This window comes from Macrotis lagotis, chromosome 1 (assembly GCF_037893015.1).
Source record: "Macrotis lagotis isolate mMagLag1 chromosome 1, bilby.v1.9.chrom.fasta, whole genome shotgun sequence".
Lineage (NCBI taxonomy): Eukaryota > Metazoa > Chordata > Mammalia > Peramelemorphia > Peramelidae > Macrotis > Macrotis lagotis.
The window spans coordinates 356,981,428-357,000,737 of NC_133658.1; the positions used below are offsets into that span (position 1 = coordinate 356,981,428).

Here is a 19,310-nt window from a genome sequence, read left to right on the forward strand (position 1 = left end):
TTTAAAAAAAATTCTATGATCCCTTCTAAAAAAAAATCTACACACAATTCATTTTAGTAGAGAGTTTGGTTTTTGAGGCTAAAACAAGTTGTTATTACTTGCAGCTGGCAACTGATTACTTTGCCTGAATTCACTATTAAGAATGATTTCTCTAACAGGCACATTCTGCATAATGTTCCTTTTATCAGCATAATTTCTAATAGGGGTATGAAGCATGCTAACTTAATAACTCCATTTTATCACAATACAAAATTCTACTATATCTGAAATGTAAGTGTGGTAGACAATAACCATTAAAGCTGACATTTGAATCCCAGTAGCCTTAACTCCTACAGGTGCCAGTCTGTTTACTGCATACTTACAAAATTGGTCCTGTGGAACTAACTACATCTCATGACATCATTTTGTCTTTGTGTTCAGGCAACCAGTTCATATTAGGTGAGGTATGCCTGTAGTTATAGTCTTCTTACTGAGGAATGAGAAGAAGCTTCATTGAAATGGAAAGGGTATTGGATTTGGTGTGACTCTGGAGAAATTACTTAACTGTGTGAACTTGGGCAAAACATTTAACTTTTCTGATCAGCATTTCCTTATCTTTGAAGTAAGGAAGTACTTCTAGGTCTAAATCACAGGTTCATGTAATCCTATGAACTCATAGGATTACACATGACTTATCTTCTTTAGGCATCAGTAACTTATCTTTAAAATGAAGAAGTGCCTCTAAGGTTCCTTCTAGCTCTAAATCATAGGATCATATAATCTTTTGGACTCATAGGATATAACTTCTTGTCATTGGCTTTTAAATCCTTCCATCAATTCTACAAGATTGAGTGACCTGCTAACATTTATCTAAATAGTAATGGAATCAGAACTAAAATCCAGAGTTTCTGACACCTGGTTAGCTTCACTTTGAAAGACATGATAATGAAGCTATTTAAGTATGGAATTCTCTGCGTTCATATTAGAACTAAGATGACCATTAATAAGACAATTCACCTCTGAATCTCAGGATTTTTTATCTGTAAGATGGAGATAAAACTTTCACTCCTCAAAGGATTAGTTAAGATCAAATATGATTATATATGTATAGCACCAGCTAAATGTAAGCTGCTATTAGGTACAGGGCTTGCATTATAAATTCAAAATCAAATAATTTAAAATCAAAAACCTTTCTTTACCTTTCTATTTCTCATACAGGAAATCTCTCCACTTCTCTCTATGGAAGCTATGGTGTTTGTTACAGAAGATAGAAAATTTTCCCAAGAATCCACCTTCCCCAACACCTACACTTTTGATTTGTTTGGAGGTGTAGATGTAAGTTTGTTTTGGTTTTCTTGGTATCAGGGGTCTGTTGTACTTGAAGACATTCTAGAATTTCATTTGAGAGAAGCCTTTTTGAGCTCTCCTCTTTTAAATGTGAATAGGTTTAGCTGCAGGTTTTTGGACAGCACAGATACATATAGTAATAATCTTGTGCGCTGTTTAAAGTAGTAAAACTCTCTGTTCTCTTCCCTGCGTATTGAAATCCCTCCCTTCTTTCAGGGTCCTACTCAAGGTACCACCTGCTGGGAAATCTTCCCAGATCCTTTTGCTAGAACTGATCTCTCTCTCTTTCTCTCCAGTTTATTATATCATTTTGTATTCTCTTTTGCATTTGACACATTTTGTCTCTTAATTTTTGTATACATTTTAACCCCTCTGTTAGATTGTAGTTTTCTGTTTGTTTCTCATAAAATGGAAGTGACTATACCAGCAGAAATTTGCATTAGAAGATCCCAGAAAGCCAAAGAGACTTTTGAGAGAGTGGATAGTGATGGACTATGTATTCTATTATCCAGGTTCCAGTTCTCTACTATGTCATTGCTGCTTTAAAAAAAAAATTCAAATTTTTAGAAAACATTTTACCAAAAGAGATAAAAAGCAACCTAATAATTTCTGAGTACATTTTCAATAGCTTAAGATGTCTGTACAGCTGAAGTCAAACTAGAAACCATTCATTGAAAGTAGCTTTCCTTTTCTCTGAGTTGGCAAATGTGTTTCATTCTGGAGACTTGAAGTCATTTTGAGGGGCTAGGTACTCTCCTCCTGTATTCTTCTTACTTGTTGGGCTTCATTTTCCCCTAAACAAATTTGTCCTTTTCTTTTCAATTCGAGTATCTTTCTCCAGGATGGAAAAGAAGCTAAATAGGAGTTAAGCAGTTTTGTCATTCAACTTAATAAACTTTTATTAATAACTGTTGTGTGCAAAGGCCTTCTTTGGGGAACTGAGGAGGCAAAGACAAATACTTCACAGATCCTACTTTTAATGAGTTTATATTTTAATTTTGGGAGGGATAAAGGAATGGACATGTTCACAAATAACCATAATAAAAGTAAAGCGGCATGGTATGGTGAATAGGGCACTGAACTTGGAGTTTGGAAAATCTGATTCAAATTTAACGTCTTGGGCAAGTCACTCAACTCCTTTGGGCCTCAGTTTCCTCATTTGTAAAAGAAAGGATTGGAAGGTGGGAAGGGGATGATGAAAGGAGAATGTGAAAAGTAGAAAGTAGAGTCCAGACAAAATTTAAAGAGGAAAAGGTTGCTTTCATCAGGAGTACTTCTTATACATGCTATGAATAAAGATTAAAAAGCCCCGAAGGGAAAGTCTCTAATTTTGAAGTCTACTTTCCTTAAATCCAGATATATATCTGACTATACCTAGAATTTTTTCCTTCCCAGTTATCAGTTCCAAGATTACTCTGTCACTTTCTCATCTGTTCAGCAAACACAAATAAATGCAAAGCAATTTTTAGGGGAATGACACTAACATCTGAGGAGATTGAGATAGGGTTCATGAAGGAGATGAAATTTCAACTAAGTTTTAGAGATTCATTCCAAAAGATATGCATACTAGGGATGGGGGAATGCATACTAGGGATGGGGGATAGCCCATATGGAGATGGAAGATTGAATGTAATATGTGAGGAGCAACAAATTCTTCAAAGATTGCAGTCATTTGAGTAACAGCAGAAAGTTGATAGCTTCCATCCTACCTCCTACCCAATTGCTCTCTTTACTTTTCAAGAGATGAAATTATTGATAAGGTAAACTAGGAATTTATCAGATTCTCTACTTTTAGCAGAATTAGACTTTTTTGATGTTTTTCATTTACTACTGCTAATATAGTTATCCTTATAAATTTTAATTCAATTTATCATATATAATTGAGAGATCAGGTTTTTATTACCTTTTAGACTCTAAAACTTAGAGGGGAGGTATCCATGGGTTTATGCTGAAGAAAGTGAATTTTTTTCTTGGAGAAAGGAATTTGTGTTTGTGTTGTCATTTAATTATTGGGCCTTTGGGAAGATTTATATTGGCTCTGGCACCATTAATTTCATTCTCTTATTTTAGTTTCCAGGCCCAGAAGCCTTTACAATTTTACTATTGTACAAACCTGTACAATATTCTTACAGCTCCTCAATCAAGTGGAGGTCACTCTTGTCACTCTAACTAGAATTTGATAGTGGCAAGGACTTGATTAGAAAATATCAACTTTGACAAGGATAATAGTTTGGCTGTGAGTATTCTACTTTTGTTGTTCAATTGTGACCTCATTTGGGGTTTTCTTGGCAAAAATACTGGAATGGTTTGCCATTTCCTTCACTAGCTCCTTTTACAGATGAGGAAACTGATGCTAACAGGGTTGAGTGACTTGCCCAGGGTCATACTACTAGTTAATTTGTGAGGCTGAATTTTATCTCAGGTTTTCCTGACTCCAGGCCCTTTGCTCTATCCATGGTGTCACCTTGTTGCCCCTTATTTTCCTACTGAGTTGTGCTATTTTAACATCATACAATAGTTGCCAGGGTCCTTTGCAAGGTCCATTATCCATTCCAACTTCTAGGCTTCTGCTCCATTGTTCTTTCTTGGTACTACCCTGATAAAAGCATGATGTAGTGAAAAAAGCCCTAGGCTTGCAGCCAGGAGACCTGGGTTCTAGTTCTAACTCTTCACTAATTAGTTGGATGACTTTAGGCATTTCACTTTCCCTCCAATATTCAGGGTCTTCACCTCTTAACAGGAAAGTATCAGATTAGGTGACCTGAAGACTCTTCTAAGCTCTCTATGGCTATGATTTGTAAAATAGTTTGCCCCAGTTATCTATAGAACAGTCACTGTGAATTACATCAAGGGCAGAAAAACCATTGACATTTTAAGGAATAAGGGTCACAATGCTAAGTTCTCCTCCCTTAGGCACTTCCTTATATAGCAATTGTTTTGATTTCACAAGGCACTTAAAAAATCACCAAATAGTATCTTCATTTTTATATGTTGTCAGAATGTGCCTGTGTCTTGGGAACCAGTAGGGCATATAAAGATTACTTAAGTCCTTGACTGAGCTGGCTGCGATATAGAGCCTAAAATTGTTGGGCTGTTTCCATGGAACTGATGGGAACTTTCTTTTGTTGGTTTTTTTGTTTTCTTTTCTGTATATTATATGCTTTCCTCCTGGGGCTTCATTAATTCGAAACTTCTGAGTTGTACATCTTCTCCTCCCCAGCCCCATGGCAATTAAAATTGAACTCAATTAGAGAGGGAAGTGGGGAGAGGAAGAACAGAAAGGGGAAGAAGGGAGGGAAGCACTTAGACTATAGTACCATAGAGCTATAAGGGATCTTAGATGACTTATAGCTTCTTCATTTAACAGAAAAAGTCATTCAAGACTTGCCTAAGGTCATATGGTAGGTTACTCACAAAGCTGGGATTAGAACCTTGAGTGCTAGGCTCTTCCCATTATAATAGACATATGTCATGGTTTAGAAGATGCCTCATCCCTACCACAGGGTCATAGCAATGTTTCAGCTAGCTGACCTGGGCTTATTCTTTGCTTTAGTCCCTTAATACTATATTGATCTCACCAGAATTTCCCACATCAGCTCTGGAGTTTGGGCCTTTCTCCAGATCAATTTGTACTTCTTCGACCTTCTTTCAGTAGACTTTTTCTTGCTGAGCTTGCTTGCTGAATCAGCTCCCTGTTTTTGAAGATCTTCTCTAATGTTAGTCTGCAACTAATTGCCACACTCTCTCTCATCTTAGGGTGTTGGAGCTGCTTTGCTAAATCCATTTATGGAGCAGTCTCAGCAATGTTAATTTGTCTAGAGTGAAAGTTAAAATTCTGGACCCAAGAAATTCGTCTCAGTTAAGCTAAAACTTTTCTATTACCTGCAAGGGGAACAGTACAGAAGCAAATCCTATTGGTTTATTTATTTATTACCTATTTATGAAGCTTCTACTATGTTCAGTATTAGGCCCAGTTGAGGATACAGAGATGAATAAGATACAACCCTTGCTTTCAAAGAGCTTATAATCTGATAGGGACAAGAAAATATGTAATACAGATAGCTGTGATAACAGATTAAAGCATAACAAGTGCATCAATAGGGGACCCAGTGTTAGAAGGTCAGAGGAGGGAACTAGTCCAGCCTCACAGGGAGAGCCAGAACAGGCCTTACAGAAGAGGTAGCATCTGAGCTGCATATTGAAGAGAGGCTCTTCAACAGATAAAGTTGGGGAAGAACTTTAGCAGGGGAGCAAATGGTAATTTTATAAATATGATTGACATCTCAGTATACATTTATTTGGCCATCTTTATAGCATTTATATCACTGTGAAAGCAAAAACAAGAACTTACAGTAGGGATCATAGAAATAATGTCTCAAATATCCTCATTTTATAAATGAGGCTACTTTACCTCCTTTGCCTAAAGGGACCATGACTTACCTAAGTACATCTTATTTATTGGTGAAATTAGGACTAGAATTCAGCTTTTCTGATTCCCTTTATTAGTTATTAATCTTGGGCAAGACACTTGACTTTTATGAGTCTTGATTTTGTCATTTGTAAAATTGAGGATATTTATCTCTGTTCTGCTTCCCTCATAGAGTTGTTATGAGAATGAGATGGCTTAGCAGATCTAAAAGTATAAACTGTAAAACCTGAGACAAATGTGATGGATTATTATTATTCCATTGGGCTGCCTCTCATGTGGCCTGGATATGTGTGGGAGGGTCTAAAAGTCCTGGGAAGAGCAGATTGAGCCCTGAGCTGACACAGACAACATTTAGGCCATAACTTGTACTTTGAAATGACTTTGTAGATTTAATTCAATTCTTTTTTTAATAGCTCCTTGTGGAAATTCTTATGAGACCTACACTTACTACTCAGAAAAAGAAACAGAAAAGTAAGTGAGCCCGTCATTGTCTCTTAAGCCCTTGTTTGTTGTGCTTTCCCTGACATCAATTCTAAAATCCTGAAACCCTTAGTCTCTCCAATTCTCTGGGAGAATGATACTCATGTGTTAGGAAGAATTCATTGCTCTTAAACCTAGCTTGTGTTATCTCAGGAAAAGAAATTCATATTTTGACAATGGTGTTTTGACAATTAAGGATTAACAATTCAGAACTTAAAATTTAAAAAAAAAAGATAAAAATTTCCAATAATTGATTTCCTTTCCCCATAGACACAGGTCCTTAAGAGGAATTATGTAGTAGCTGATAGGACTGGAATATGGGACATTCGATTCCAACTCTTGTACCTCACGTGACAGGGAAGCTCTGGCCTCTTGTTGCTCTTGAGGGTCAGATGTTAGTTAGCATTGTCAGGCACATCAGATCCTTCAGTCCAGCCCCTTTATCTTGTAGAGGAAGAAACTGAGGCCTAGAGAGGTGAAGTATTTGCTCAGAGTTATCCAATAACATTATGGAAAAACTAGAATTAAAATGAAGCTTCATGACTCCAAGCCCATGTTTCTTTTCACTTTATCATTTACAGGAAAATTCATTTAATCAGATTTCCTGCCCCTTCCCCTGTGTTCCCTAAGTTTTACTAGTTAATGAAGTTTTCTCATATATTACTTTAACCATATACAGAGGCAACATGACATAATGCATAGAATCCTGGACCTGGAGTTAGGAAGCCTAATTCAGATCTTATTTTTGACATTAGCTGTATTGTTACCATGGACAAATCATTTAACTTCTGAGGGCCTCAGTTTCCTTATCTGTAAAGTGGGAAAAATATACCTGTAGTCCTTAATACAGAGATTTGTGAGATTTCAAGTGAGAGAATGTATGTAAAGTGCTAGGCAAACTTTTAAAGTCAAAAACAACAGTGTTGCCAGCTATGGAGGATACAATTGGATGCCAAATATAATTCAACAAATCATTAAGATTTATTGTGTCCAGCATATTTGTTAAATACTGGGTATTCAAAGACAAAGATGAGTCACTGCTCCCAATAGTCTACCTGAGAGATAGATAGCAAATCCAGGTAAGTATAATACAGAAGTGGCCAAGGAGACATTAGATCAAAATGCTAGAAAAGTGTGATAGAAACAAAAGCTGACCTTGTGGTTGCCTTGGAAGACCCTCCAGAGTAGATGACATGTGAACTAAGCCTTGGAGGGAGTTAAAAAATTCTTAAAGGCAAAAATTAGGATGACAACGTTTGAGGTGTGTAGGACAGCCTGTGTAAATGTGTAGTAGCAGACAAGTGCACTAATAGGGGCTGGAACATAGGGGAATATAAAGGAAGACTGAGGAAATGAATTGGAGCCAGATTGTGGAAAACTTTTCAAATGCCATGTTTTTTGTCCTAATGGCAGGAGAGAACTGCTGATGACTTGAGCAGGTATGTGACAAGTCAGTACAAGGTTTGGCTGTAGATTCTTTTTGGTTTGCTTTTGGGAATGAGTTCAGACCAGTGGTCAGTTTTCCCTAATGGAAAACGAGACCTGGAAGGAAGGTTTTATAAGTGGTCAGAGTGTTCTCTGGGCTGTGCTCTACTGAAAGACTTATTTTGGTCTTATGGGGTGGCTGAAGGGTTGAGTAATAGTTTACCTTCCAGACTAGCAGGAAGAAATAAGGTCTGTATGTCTGGTCTTCTATTTCAGCTTATTTCAGACAGATGCTTTCTTTACTAGCACAGGGGATCCTAAAGGAACTGACTTAGTGGGGAAACTTTGAATCACTAGGGTAATATTGAAACCTGTTTGTGAACACACCAGTTTTCTTCCAAGGAAACAGTAGCAGTGATTGACAAGGAATAGCTTATGTTTGAAGTGACTGTCAGCATTCATTTAATGTAGTCCTTCCCATGTAGTCCTTAACAGAATTAAAGCAAACACTACACCAAGAGCTGAAGGCAAACTTATTTCTCTGTCAAGTATCCATTTCTAAACAAGCAGAAAAGTAGAACATCACGTGTCATTTTCATCTCTTTAGGCCTCCTAGTCAAATAATAGGTCTAGAAGATAACAGGTCAAGGGTAGAAAAAGACCTTAGGTCATATACCCCAAACTCAGAAATGTCAAATTATGAAAAAGGGAAAAATTTAGAGAGGTCCTGTGGCAAGAATGCAATTTTCTACTTTGGAAGCTCCTTCTTGATGTTGCTGATAGTCTGAGAAAGTGAGTGGTGCTTTGAACTGATGCTGGTTTGAATTCCTGTACATCTTGTGATGTAGACATATTCAACCTAACCTCAGTCACTAGTTTTGTAAAAATGACATTACAGGAAGTATTTAGTTCAAGAGGAATAATATCAAAATTGGAATGGGAAGTTGACTGACCTTAAGGGGAATTAATAATGGACTTACTGCTCATCATCTGGTCACTGTCCATCTTATTTTTAACAACAGTGATCAGGCTAATGAAATGATTGTCTGTTTTTGCCTTACGGTGGAATCTGTTTAAAATGCCTTGAAGATGCTATTATGAAGTGACATTGATTAACCCAGTGTTATGTTGGGTCTGCTAATTTTTGGACCAGCTTACTAATGCTCCTTTCCCTGGGAAGTGAAGACCAAGCTAGAAGAGTAAAAGGGTTGAGATTTATTTTCTTCCCTAGCACACCCCCATGAAGTCCTAGAGAATCAGAATTCTTTATTTCATTCAGAATTGTTGGTATAATTTCTTTTGAGATCAAATATCCAGAGACTGCCTACCATGTAGGCTAAACCTTGAGCATAAGGTAGTGGTTAGGACAAAGGTTCTAAGATTATGAATTAGGATACTTTGGCACAAAATCTGATATAATTTGAAATAGGTAGACTACTCATGGAGATCAGAGAGAAAGGAGACAGAGAAGAAAATATCTTTCGCTATTCAGTAAACACATATGAATTGCCTTCTATATGCTAGGCATTGGAGATACAGAGATGAAAATGAAACAATTCCTGTCCTTAAGATGAAAAAACTTGATGATAGTGGTTGCTGGGGTTTGTACATATGTTTAAAATTTTAAGTGTGCTTTATGGTTTACAGCCATACTTGGCTCCCTTTGGATTTCGAGTTTTACAGCTGAGTATAAAAAATTACAGTTTTCTTTTGACATTATGGTTAACCACCATCCTTTCCTAGCTTCTTGTTGAAGTGATTCATTCCAACATTAATAACCAGTGATTTTTTTTTTCTTTCAGTAAGTGATGATCTAACCAAGGACTGTTTAAGCATCTTGTATAATACATGTATTTGTGTAAGTATCTCTGCTTTGGGGAACCCTTATTTTTCCTTTATTGATATACTGGCAAGTAGGACTATTCTAGTGCTTTGGCCTAAATCAGCCTGTGATATCTTTGTAAATTTGCCACTTGATATTTTCAGGACACATCAAAATTCACTGGAGTCAGGTGATTGGACAGATATTTCCCATGTCTATCCATGGAAGTCCAACAGCTTCTATGATCCTGAGTTTTGAGCTTGTTCTTCAGAATATTTCTAAGCTTGGAAGATATTGGGAATGTTCACTTTGGATTCCCATGATTTGTGTTGATTTAAGATTTACTCTGACAGTTGTTAAATGGAAAAACAGTTGTCAGTGCCTTTGCTTCACCCAAGAAGACCACTAAATGCAAAGTAGTATAATTGAGTTTATTTACCTTATTATCGCTTTATTATTCTTTAATGCTACCATATATTTATAGAGAGCTTTGAAATTTGCAGCATGCATTCCCTCTCTTCACAAAAAACCCGATAAGATAGTCAAGGCTGTATTTATTAACCCCATTTTTTCAGATGAGAAGTCAAGGTTAGAAAGGTTTAGTGTCTAACCCACAAATCTGAGTGGCAGATCCTGGAGGAGTAAGTTTCAGTCTCTTTTCCTTTTGCCATCCTGTCACCCTATGTTGTCCTGTTTTCCTTCTTGTTGGGACCCTAAATGTTTAGTATCATAATCCTTAAAAATGTGTATTCCAAGGGCGGCTAGGTGGCGTATTGGATAGAGTACCGGCCCTGGAGTCAGGAGTACCTGAGTTCAAATTCAGCTTAATAATTACCTAGTTGTGTGGTCTTGGGCAAACCACTTAACCCCATTTGCCTTGAAAGAAAGATGTGTATTCCACATCAATACTCTTGTTTTTTGGTTATTTGCTTAACTTAATCCTAAATCTTAACATTGAAAAATATTTTCCACTTGAGAATTCTCTTGATCAGAATTTTTTTATGTATACTTTGGATTAAATCTTCATAAAAAGATTTCAGGTATCCTTGACTCATGGGATTGTTCCTATATCTTGTTTGAAGAATTAAAGAAAGATTAACATTATGACCCTAGTATGAGCCTCTGCCTGAGATTGTTATATTGGAGGTGTATATCTTATCTCATGGGAATTGAACTTGATCAAGCAGGAAACATTCTATTCCAGTGTTGAATGATGAAGAAATATATGTGTGACATCCTAGCTAAGCTGACTATATTTACTTGCAACATGGCTCAAATACATTGCCTCTGTGTATCTAGCAAGAGTACGTTGGCATCACCAGCCTAGATCTATTATTTCTGTACATCAACCAACATATTTATTTCCTTTTAATAGACTGATGGAGTTACAAAGCGTCTGGCAGAAAGAAATGATTTTGTCCTCTTCTTGTTTACATTGATGACAAATAGGAAGACATTTTTACAAACGGCAACCCTCATTGAAGACATTCTGGGGGTTAAAAAGGTAAGTTTTTTCTTAAGATTGACCATCTAGTTGTGATTGATCCTTAGACTACACTATGATGCTGAGTTCTTTTATTTTTTTGTTTACTCATTCAGCATCCATTTATCAAGTGCATACTGTGTACCATACACACTGTGCTGAGCACTGAGCTTGGTTGGATTAGAGGTAGCTAAGACAAGCTAAGAGCTTGTATTCTAAGTAGAAAGACCATGCCACAAAAACACTGTCTTAGATCAAAAAAAACTAGCCAGCCAACCTCTTATTAAATGCTTGCTGTGGGCAGAGTAGTCTACTGACCCTGACTAGCACATTTGGACACTCTCTGATGTCCTGGGCATGGGGGATTCCTGGTGCGGGAGCTCCTTCCACCAATCTCTCTGCTACTTAACTAACAAGTCTCAGGGAGGTGCTTTGAATGATTAGGTGACTCAGGATCATGGGAGCACAAATTTAAAGTGGAAAGGGACCTGGGAGGCCATCTGGAAAACCAAGGCAAAGAGAGGTTGAATGACTTACCCATGTTTTCACAGCTAGTATGGATCTGAGGTAGCACTTGAACCCGACTCTTCCTGATTTCAAATTTAATGCTCCTATTACTTACTTTCTTAATAGCAGCATAAGTGAACCACAAAGAGTTATGCAAGCTCAGAAGAAGGAAGGATTACAATGATTTTATTCATTATATTACTTAGTTAAGTGAGCCAGTGGATAGAGTACTGGGCCTTTAAAAAGGAAAACTGAGTTCAAATCTGGACTCAGATACTTAACCCCAGATAAATCTCTTTAACCTCTATTTACCTCAGTTTTCTCAATCCTAAAATGGGATAATAAGCACACTCTTCTTGTAAGATTGTTGTGAGGATCAAATGAAATAATAATCATAAATAATCATGTCTGATACATAGTAAGGATTATCTACTTGTTAGTTGTTGTTTTTAAGGGACTGCATTGGAGTTAGCCTTTGAAAGACCAGGAGGGTCAAACACATAGTGCACCAACCAAATTGAACTAGAATCTGTTCCCCAAATTCAGAATTCCATCTCCTATCTCTGGGCATTCTCACAGGCCAGACCTAGAATTTACTCCCTTTTAATCTTTGCATTTCTAGATCTTTCTGCCTTGAAAGACTCAGTTTAGCTGCTGTCACCTGTGTAATTTCCCCCAGATGAAAATATTCTCTTTCCTCAAAATTTCCTTGAAGTGCATTGTCAGGAACTAGATCACAGGGTTGTAGGATCCCAGGTTTTTAGTTGTAAACCATATTGTTCAACCCTCTCATTTTCTGACTGAGGAACTGAAGTTTAGAGAGGTTGAATGATATGCTGAAAGGTTTCATCAGAAGGAAGCAGCAGAGTTGGGAAGCAGACTCAGGTTCTCTGATTCTGAATCCATTGTGCTTTGCATTGTATCAAATCACTTCCCTTTCCCCCCAAAAAAGTTATTTAAGATTACAAAAGGAAAGGATAGGAAGGAAGGCCCAAATGGTATTTCACACATAGGAAAAATTATGAGCAAATGGAGAGAAGCGGGAAAGCTCAAGCTAAATACAAGAGTTGGTTGTAGTGGAGCAGAAAGCAGTTAGAGATAAATTTGTAAAGTCAGACAACCAGCTTTTATTAAGTCCAGAAACTGCTAAATTCTGGGGATAAAAAGAAACCCAAAATTAGTCCTGTCCTCAGGGAATTGACATTCTAATAAAAGGAGAAAAACATGAAAACTGGTTACAAATAAGTGACATACAGTGTTGATGAAAGACAGTCTGAATAGGGAAGGCAGTTGAAGCTGTTGTAGTGGACAGGAACCCTGGGAAAGGCCTCCTATAAAGGTGGCCTTTATGTGAGTCTTGAAGGAAGCAAGGGAAGCTAAGAGAAAAGCAACATTGAGAAGGGAAAACATTCCAGGCACAAAAGAGAGCCAGAATAAAGGTATAGATAGGAGATGGGTTTTGAGAAATAGCCAGTAGGGTCAGTAAGGTTAGATTTTAGTGTGGGTAAGAAAGTAAAGTGGAAGAAGTCATTCAGCAAGGGCAACTCAGTGGCTCAGTGGATGAAGCACTGGCCCTGGAGTCAGGAGAATCCAAGTTCACATGTGGTCTCAGACACTTAATAATTACTTAGCTGTGTGACCTTGGGCAAGTTACTTAACCCCATTGCCTTGCAAAAAACAAAAGTCATTCATACATCATGCAGAAAGTTTCCATTTTTATCATGTTGCAAAAGAAAATGCAGACCAAAAATAAATAAATGATAAAGAAAGCAAAAAAATACGCTTTTATCTGTATTCAGATTCCATCAATTCTTTCTGTGGAGGCAGATATCATTTTTCATCATAAGTTCTTTAGAATTGACTTGGATCATTGTATTACTGAGGCTCTCCTCAGTAATGAAATCATCATACTGTATTGTTATACCATATGATAGGTACAATGTTCTCTTGGTTCTACTTATTTTACATTGCATGTAAGTCTTCTGAATGGTCTTAAGAGCCAAACTGGGGATTTTATATTTGAGGAGGTAATAAGGGAACGATTGGAGTTTGGTCTGATCTGTATTTAAGAAAAATCACTTTGGCAGCAGGATGAAGGATGGATTGAAGTAGGCAGAGATCTGAGGCAGTCAAATAAAGTAGAAAGGTATTTTAGTAGTTTTAACAAGAGGTGATAAAGGCTTGAACAAGGCTAGTAACTGTGAATATAGAGAAAGTATGTGAGTGTTGTTTTGAAGACAGTGGGATTAGTGAGGCTGATACTGAAGTTGTCAAGAACCTGAGTGACTGGGAGAGTTATGGTATTCTTGTTAGTAATAAGAAAGTTTAGAAGAGGAAAGTGTTTGAGGTTGAAGGTAATGACTTCTGCTTTGGACATACTGAGTTTAAGATGTGTATGGGGCATCCAATTCTAATCTTGACTGCATTGTTTATTAGTGCAAAAACTTTTTAATTTAATATGGTCAAAATCATCCATTTTGCAATTTATAATGTTCTTTCTTGGGGCAGCTAGGTGGCATAGTGGATAGAGCGCCGGCCCTGGAGTCAGGAGCACCTGAGTTCAAATCTGGCCTCAGACACTTAATAATTACCTAGCTGTGTGGCCTTGGGCAAGCCACTTAACCCCATTGCCTTGCGAAAACCTAAAAAAAAAAAAAAAGGCTTTAGTAGTAGTATAATGTTCTTTCTTGTTTGGTCATAAATTTCTCTTCTTTCTATAAATACAATTATTTCTTGATCTCTTAATTGGTCTATGATATCACCTTTTATGTCTTATTTTGTACCCATTTTGATCTTATTTTAGTATAAGGTGTGAGGGAGGTATATACATAGTTTTTTTCCATACTATTTTTCAATTTTTCCAGCATTTTTTTGTTGAATAGTGAGTTCGTATTGTAGAATCTAATGTTTTTGGGTTTGTCAAACTATATTACTATAGTCATTTAGTCCTGTTTCTTTTGTACCTACCCTAATTCATTGGTCTATTTCTCTTATTTCTTAACTGGTACCAGGTAGTTTTGATGAGTGCTACTTTATAATATAGTTTTAGATCTGGTACATCTAGAGCACCTTCCTTTGCATTTTTTTCATCAATTCTTTTGATATGCTTGTCCTTTTATGCTCCAGATGAATTTTGTTACTATTATTTCAAGCTCATTAAAATAGTGTTTGGTAGTCTGATTGGTATGGCAATGAATAAGTAATTTAATTTGGATAGAATCATCATTTTTATTATATTAGCTCAGCCTATCCTTGAGCAATTGACATTTTTCCAATTGTGTAGATCTAACTTTATTTGTGTGAAAAGAATTTTGTAATTGTGTTCATTTAGTTTCTGAGTTTGTCTTTGGAAGGTAGATTGCCAAGTATTTTATGTTGCTTATATTTACTTTAAATGGAATTTCTCTTTCTATCTCTTGCCCTTGAGCTTTGTTATTCATAAATAGAAGTGTTGATGATTTGTGTGAGTTTATTTTATCTTCCACTACTTTACTGAATTATCCATTATTGTTTCAAATAGTTTTTTAGTTGATTTTCTAGGGTTCTCTAAGTATACCATCATATCTTCAAAGAGTGAAAGTTTTGCTTCTTCATTGCCAGTTCTAATTCCTACATTTTCTTCTTTTTTCTCATTGCTAAAGCTAACATTTTTCTTTTTAAGAAAATTATATATATAAATATTTTATTTGCTTTCCAATTATTTACAATAGTTTCTACCAATTATTATTTTTTTAAGTTTTTTTTTGTTTTGTTTTTTTTTTGGTAAGGCAATGGGGTTAAGTGGCTTGCCCAAGGCCACACAGCTAGGTAATTATTAAGTGTCTGAGGCCATATTTGAACTCAGGTACTCCTGACTCCAGGGCCAGTGCTGTATCCATTGTGCCACCTAGCTGCCCCTCTACCAATTATTTTTTGCAAGGTTTTGAATTTTATAATTTTCCCTCCTCCTTCCCTCCCTACTTCTCCAACAAAAGGCAATCTGATAAAGTCTTTACATTTGTTTCCATGATATGCATAGATCAAAATTGAATGTGTTGAGAGGAAAGCATATCCATAAGGAAGAAGGAAAATTTTGGAGAAAGCGAAATTATGTAATACATAAGACAACTTGAAGATAATAATCTTTGGTCTTCTTTTAAGCTCTATAGTTCTTTATCTGAATACAGATGATTTTCTCCATCACAGATCCCTTAAAATTGTTCCTGATCATTACACTGATAGAATGAGCAAGTCCATTAAGGTTGATCATCACCCCCATGTTGCTGTTAGGGTGTACGATGTTCTTTTGGTTCTGCTCATCTTGTTCGGCAACAGTTCATGCAAGTCTTTCTAGGCTTCTCTGAAATTCCATCCCTCCTGGTTTCTAATAGAACAATAGTGTTCCATAGTGTACATATACCACAATTTGTTTGGTCATTCCTCAAGTGATGGACATTCCCATTATAATTCGATTTCCAATTCTTTGCCCACAAAAAGAACTGCTATAAATATTTTTGTATAGATGATATTTTTACCTTTTTTCATTATTTCTTCAGGGTATAGACCCAGTAGTGGTATTGCTGGATCAAAGGGGTGTACATTTTTATTGCCCTTTGGGCATAATTCTCCAGAAATCTCCAGAAAAGTTAGATCAATTCACAGGTCCACCAACAATGTATTATTGTCCCAGATTTCCCACATCCCTTCCAACATTGATCATTATCCTTTCTTTTATTTTTATTTTTTTAGGTTTTTGCAAGGCAAATGGGGTTAAGTGGCTTGCCCAAGGCCACACAGCTAGGTAATTATTAAGTGTCTGAGACCAGATTTGAACCCAGGTACTCCTGACTCCAAGGCCAGTGTTTTATCCACTACGCCACCTAGCCGCCCCCTTTTTTTTTTAAGATCATTATCCTTTCTGGTCATATTGGCTAATCTTACAGGTGTGAGGTGGTATCTCAGAGATGCTTTAATTTGCTTTTCTCTAATCAGTCATGAATTAGAGCAATTTTTCATATGATTATAGATAGCTTTGATTTTCTCACTGGAAAATTGCTTCTGCATATCCTTTGACTATCTGTCAATTGGGGAATTGCTTGTTTTTTTTTTATAAATTTGACTCAGTTCTCTATATATTTTAGAAATGATTCCTTTGTCAGAAACACTACCTATAAAAATTGTTTCCCAGTTTACTGCATTTCTTTTGATCTTGGTTAGAATGGTTTTGTTTATGCAAAAGCTTTTTAATTTAATGTAATTAAAATTACCCAGGTTGTTTTTATAATGTTCTCTGTCTCTTCCTTGGGCATAAACTGCAAAACTAACATTTCTAATGCTGTTTTGAATAGTTGTGATGATAATGGCCATCCTTATTTCACCCTTCATTTTACAAAAAATGCTCCTAGTTTATCCCCAATTCATATGATGTTGATGGTTTTAGATAGATTTTGCTTATTAATCCTTTTTCAAAGTTTTTCTTTAATTTATTTACACATTGCTAAAATATTCTTGTTTAAGAGTAAACATATACCCCTCCCCCCACAAAAATATAAACCCTCAAGAGAAATAAAGTAAAAGAAAGAGAAAAAAAATGTCTTTTAACCTGTGTTCTGATCCCATCAACTCTGTCTCAGGTGGATCACTTTCTTTATCATAAGTCCATCATAGAAGTTACTTCCATATTACCATCTATTATATTTTCTCTCTCCTTTCACTCTGTCCTTCTTGAAAAATGTGCTGTGGGGCAGCTAAGTGGCACAATGGACAGAGCACCAGTCCTGGGGTCAAGAGGCCCCAAGCCCACATCCCACCCCAGAGACCCAGCAACCATCGTCCCAGACAGACCACCCAATCCCAGAATCTTGCAGAAAGTAAAAAACAAGAAAATGCTATATCTGACTATTCTCTCATCTATTACCCACATTCCCCCTCTCTTCCTCCGTTCCCCTTCTCTTCTTTTTCTTCTAGATGTTTATACCCTATTGATTGTGTATTCCTCTCTCAGCCATTTCCAATGCGAATGAAGGCTCTCTCATTCTTCCTTGCCTTTCCCCCCTTCCATACCATTGCAAAGCTACTTGAAATATCTTTTACATGAAATATCTTAGCCTATTCTACCTCTCCTTTCTCTTACTCCCAGAACATTTCCCTTTCACCCATTGACTCCATTTTTACAATGTATTATATCATCAAATTCAACTCTCTCCTGTGCCTCATCTACAAAAGCTCCTTCTACCTGCTCTATTAAATGGAAGGTTCATATGAGTATTATCAGTATCATCTTTCCATGCAGGAATACATGTAGTTCATCATCATTAAGTCCCTCATAATTTACCCTTCTCCTCCACTCTCTATACTTCATCTGAGTCCTGTACTTGAAGGTCAAACTTTCTGTTCAGCTCTAGTCATTTCAATAGGAACATTTGAAATTTCCCTATTTCATTGAAAATCTATCTTTTCCAGGGAGTGGCTAGGTGGTGCAATGGATAGAGCACTGGCCCTGGAGTCAGGAGGACCTGAGTTCAAATCCAACCTTGGACACTTAATAATTAACCTAGCTGTGTGTCCTTGGGCAAGTCACTTAGCCCCATTGCCTTGTTTAAAAAAAAAAAGAAAGTCTATATTTTCCCCTGGAAGAAGATGTTCAGTTTTGCTGGGTAGTTGATTCTTGGTTGTATTCCAAGCTCTTTTACCTTCAAGAATATTATATTCCAAGCCCTCCAAGCCCTTAATGTAGATGCTGCTAAGTCTTGTGTGATCCTGACTGTGGCTCCACGATATTTGAATTGTGTCCTTCTGGCTGCTTGTAATATTTTCTCTTTGACTTGGGGTTTTCTTTTTGACTTGGGAGATTCTGCTTATTATTTCAAGGAAAATACCATTTATTCCTACACTCTCTAGGATGGATGTTGTATTTTGTCAGAGGTGAAAATACAACAAAAGAGATTTAGGAAGAGTAGTTAGGTAGGAGAACCAAGGGAAAGCAGTGTCACAGGATCCTGTTTTAGAAGAAAGAGTGTCTAGGAGGAAAAGATGGTCAATGGTGTTAAATTTACATATACCACAAAATTGAGAAAAAACTAATAGACGTAACAGTTTAAGAGGTCAGTTGTAACTTTGGAGAGAGCATTATTGAATTAAATGATGAAATCAGTAGCCAGAATACAGAGAGTTAAAAAGAGAGCGAGAAGAAAGAAAATGTAGGTATCTTAGTGTAGACAACTTTGTCAAGGAGTGTTAGCTGAGAAAGGGAAAAGATAGCTAGTGGGGTTGGTTAGATCAATTGGGAATTTTTAAGGGAGGAAACTTGGGCATGTTGTAGGTAGCAAGGAAGGAGCCAGTAGAGAAGAGGGAGAGATCGAAGATTCGAGGAAGTCTGTGGATGGTAGGGAGAACAGTTGTTTGCTGCAAAAGATGAAAGGGGATGGGAGCAAAACTGCATTTAATGACTTTGAAAAGGTCCACCTCTTCAATTGTTACAGGAGTGAAGAGGGAAATAAGGAAGATATCATAATGATGCAAGATGAGGGGAGACAAATGGACAAAGGGCAAGGGATTCAAGAGTTGAGTGTAGTGTAGAGCTGAACTGGTTCTTCAAGGGATCAGAATAGGAAAGGTGGAAGAGTGTAGTCATTGTTGGAATGATGGCCTAGAAAGCTCTGAAGAGCAGAGGGAAGGAAAATCACAGTGAAGAAGAACCAAGTTATGGATTATGAGATAAGAGTTTGGGCTTTATTTGGCATCCTTAAATGAGAGACCAACTCATAGATTGTTTTGATCTGGGTGGGAATCACTAAATGTTTAGCTTTATAATTTTAAGAACTCAGTATTTTAAATTCACTCAGGAATGATGTGGAGTA

At 36.8% G+C, this 19,310-nt stretch overlaps 1 protein-coding gene across 1 annotated transcript in view; it reads left to right on the top strand.

The window, feature by feature from the left end:
• The window catches only part of TRPC4AP (transient receptor potential cation channel subfamily C member 4 associated protein), an 89,147-nt gene that overhangs the window by 15,300 nt on the left and 54,537 nt on the right, over window positions 1-19,310 (top strand). Inside the window, exons 3-6 of the mRNA XM_074212089.1 lie at window positions 1,198-1,314; window positions 6,169-6,226; window positions 9,463-9,518; window positions 10,858-10,986. Of these exons, the coding sequence (XP_074068190.1) occupies window positions 1,198-1,314; window positions 6,169-6,226; window positions 9,463-9,518; window positions 10,858-10,986 (360 nt within the window). The remainder of the gene's footprint in view (window positions 1-1,197; window positions 1,315-6,168; window positions 6,227-9,462; window positions 9,519-10,857; window positions 10,987-19,310) is intronic.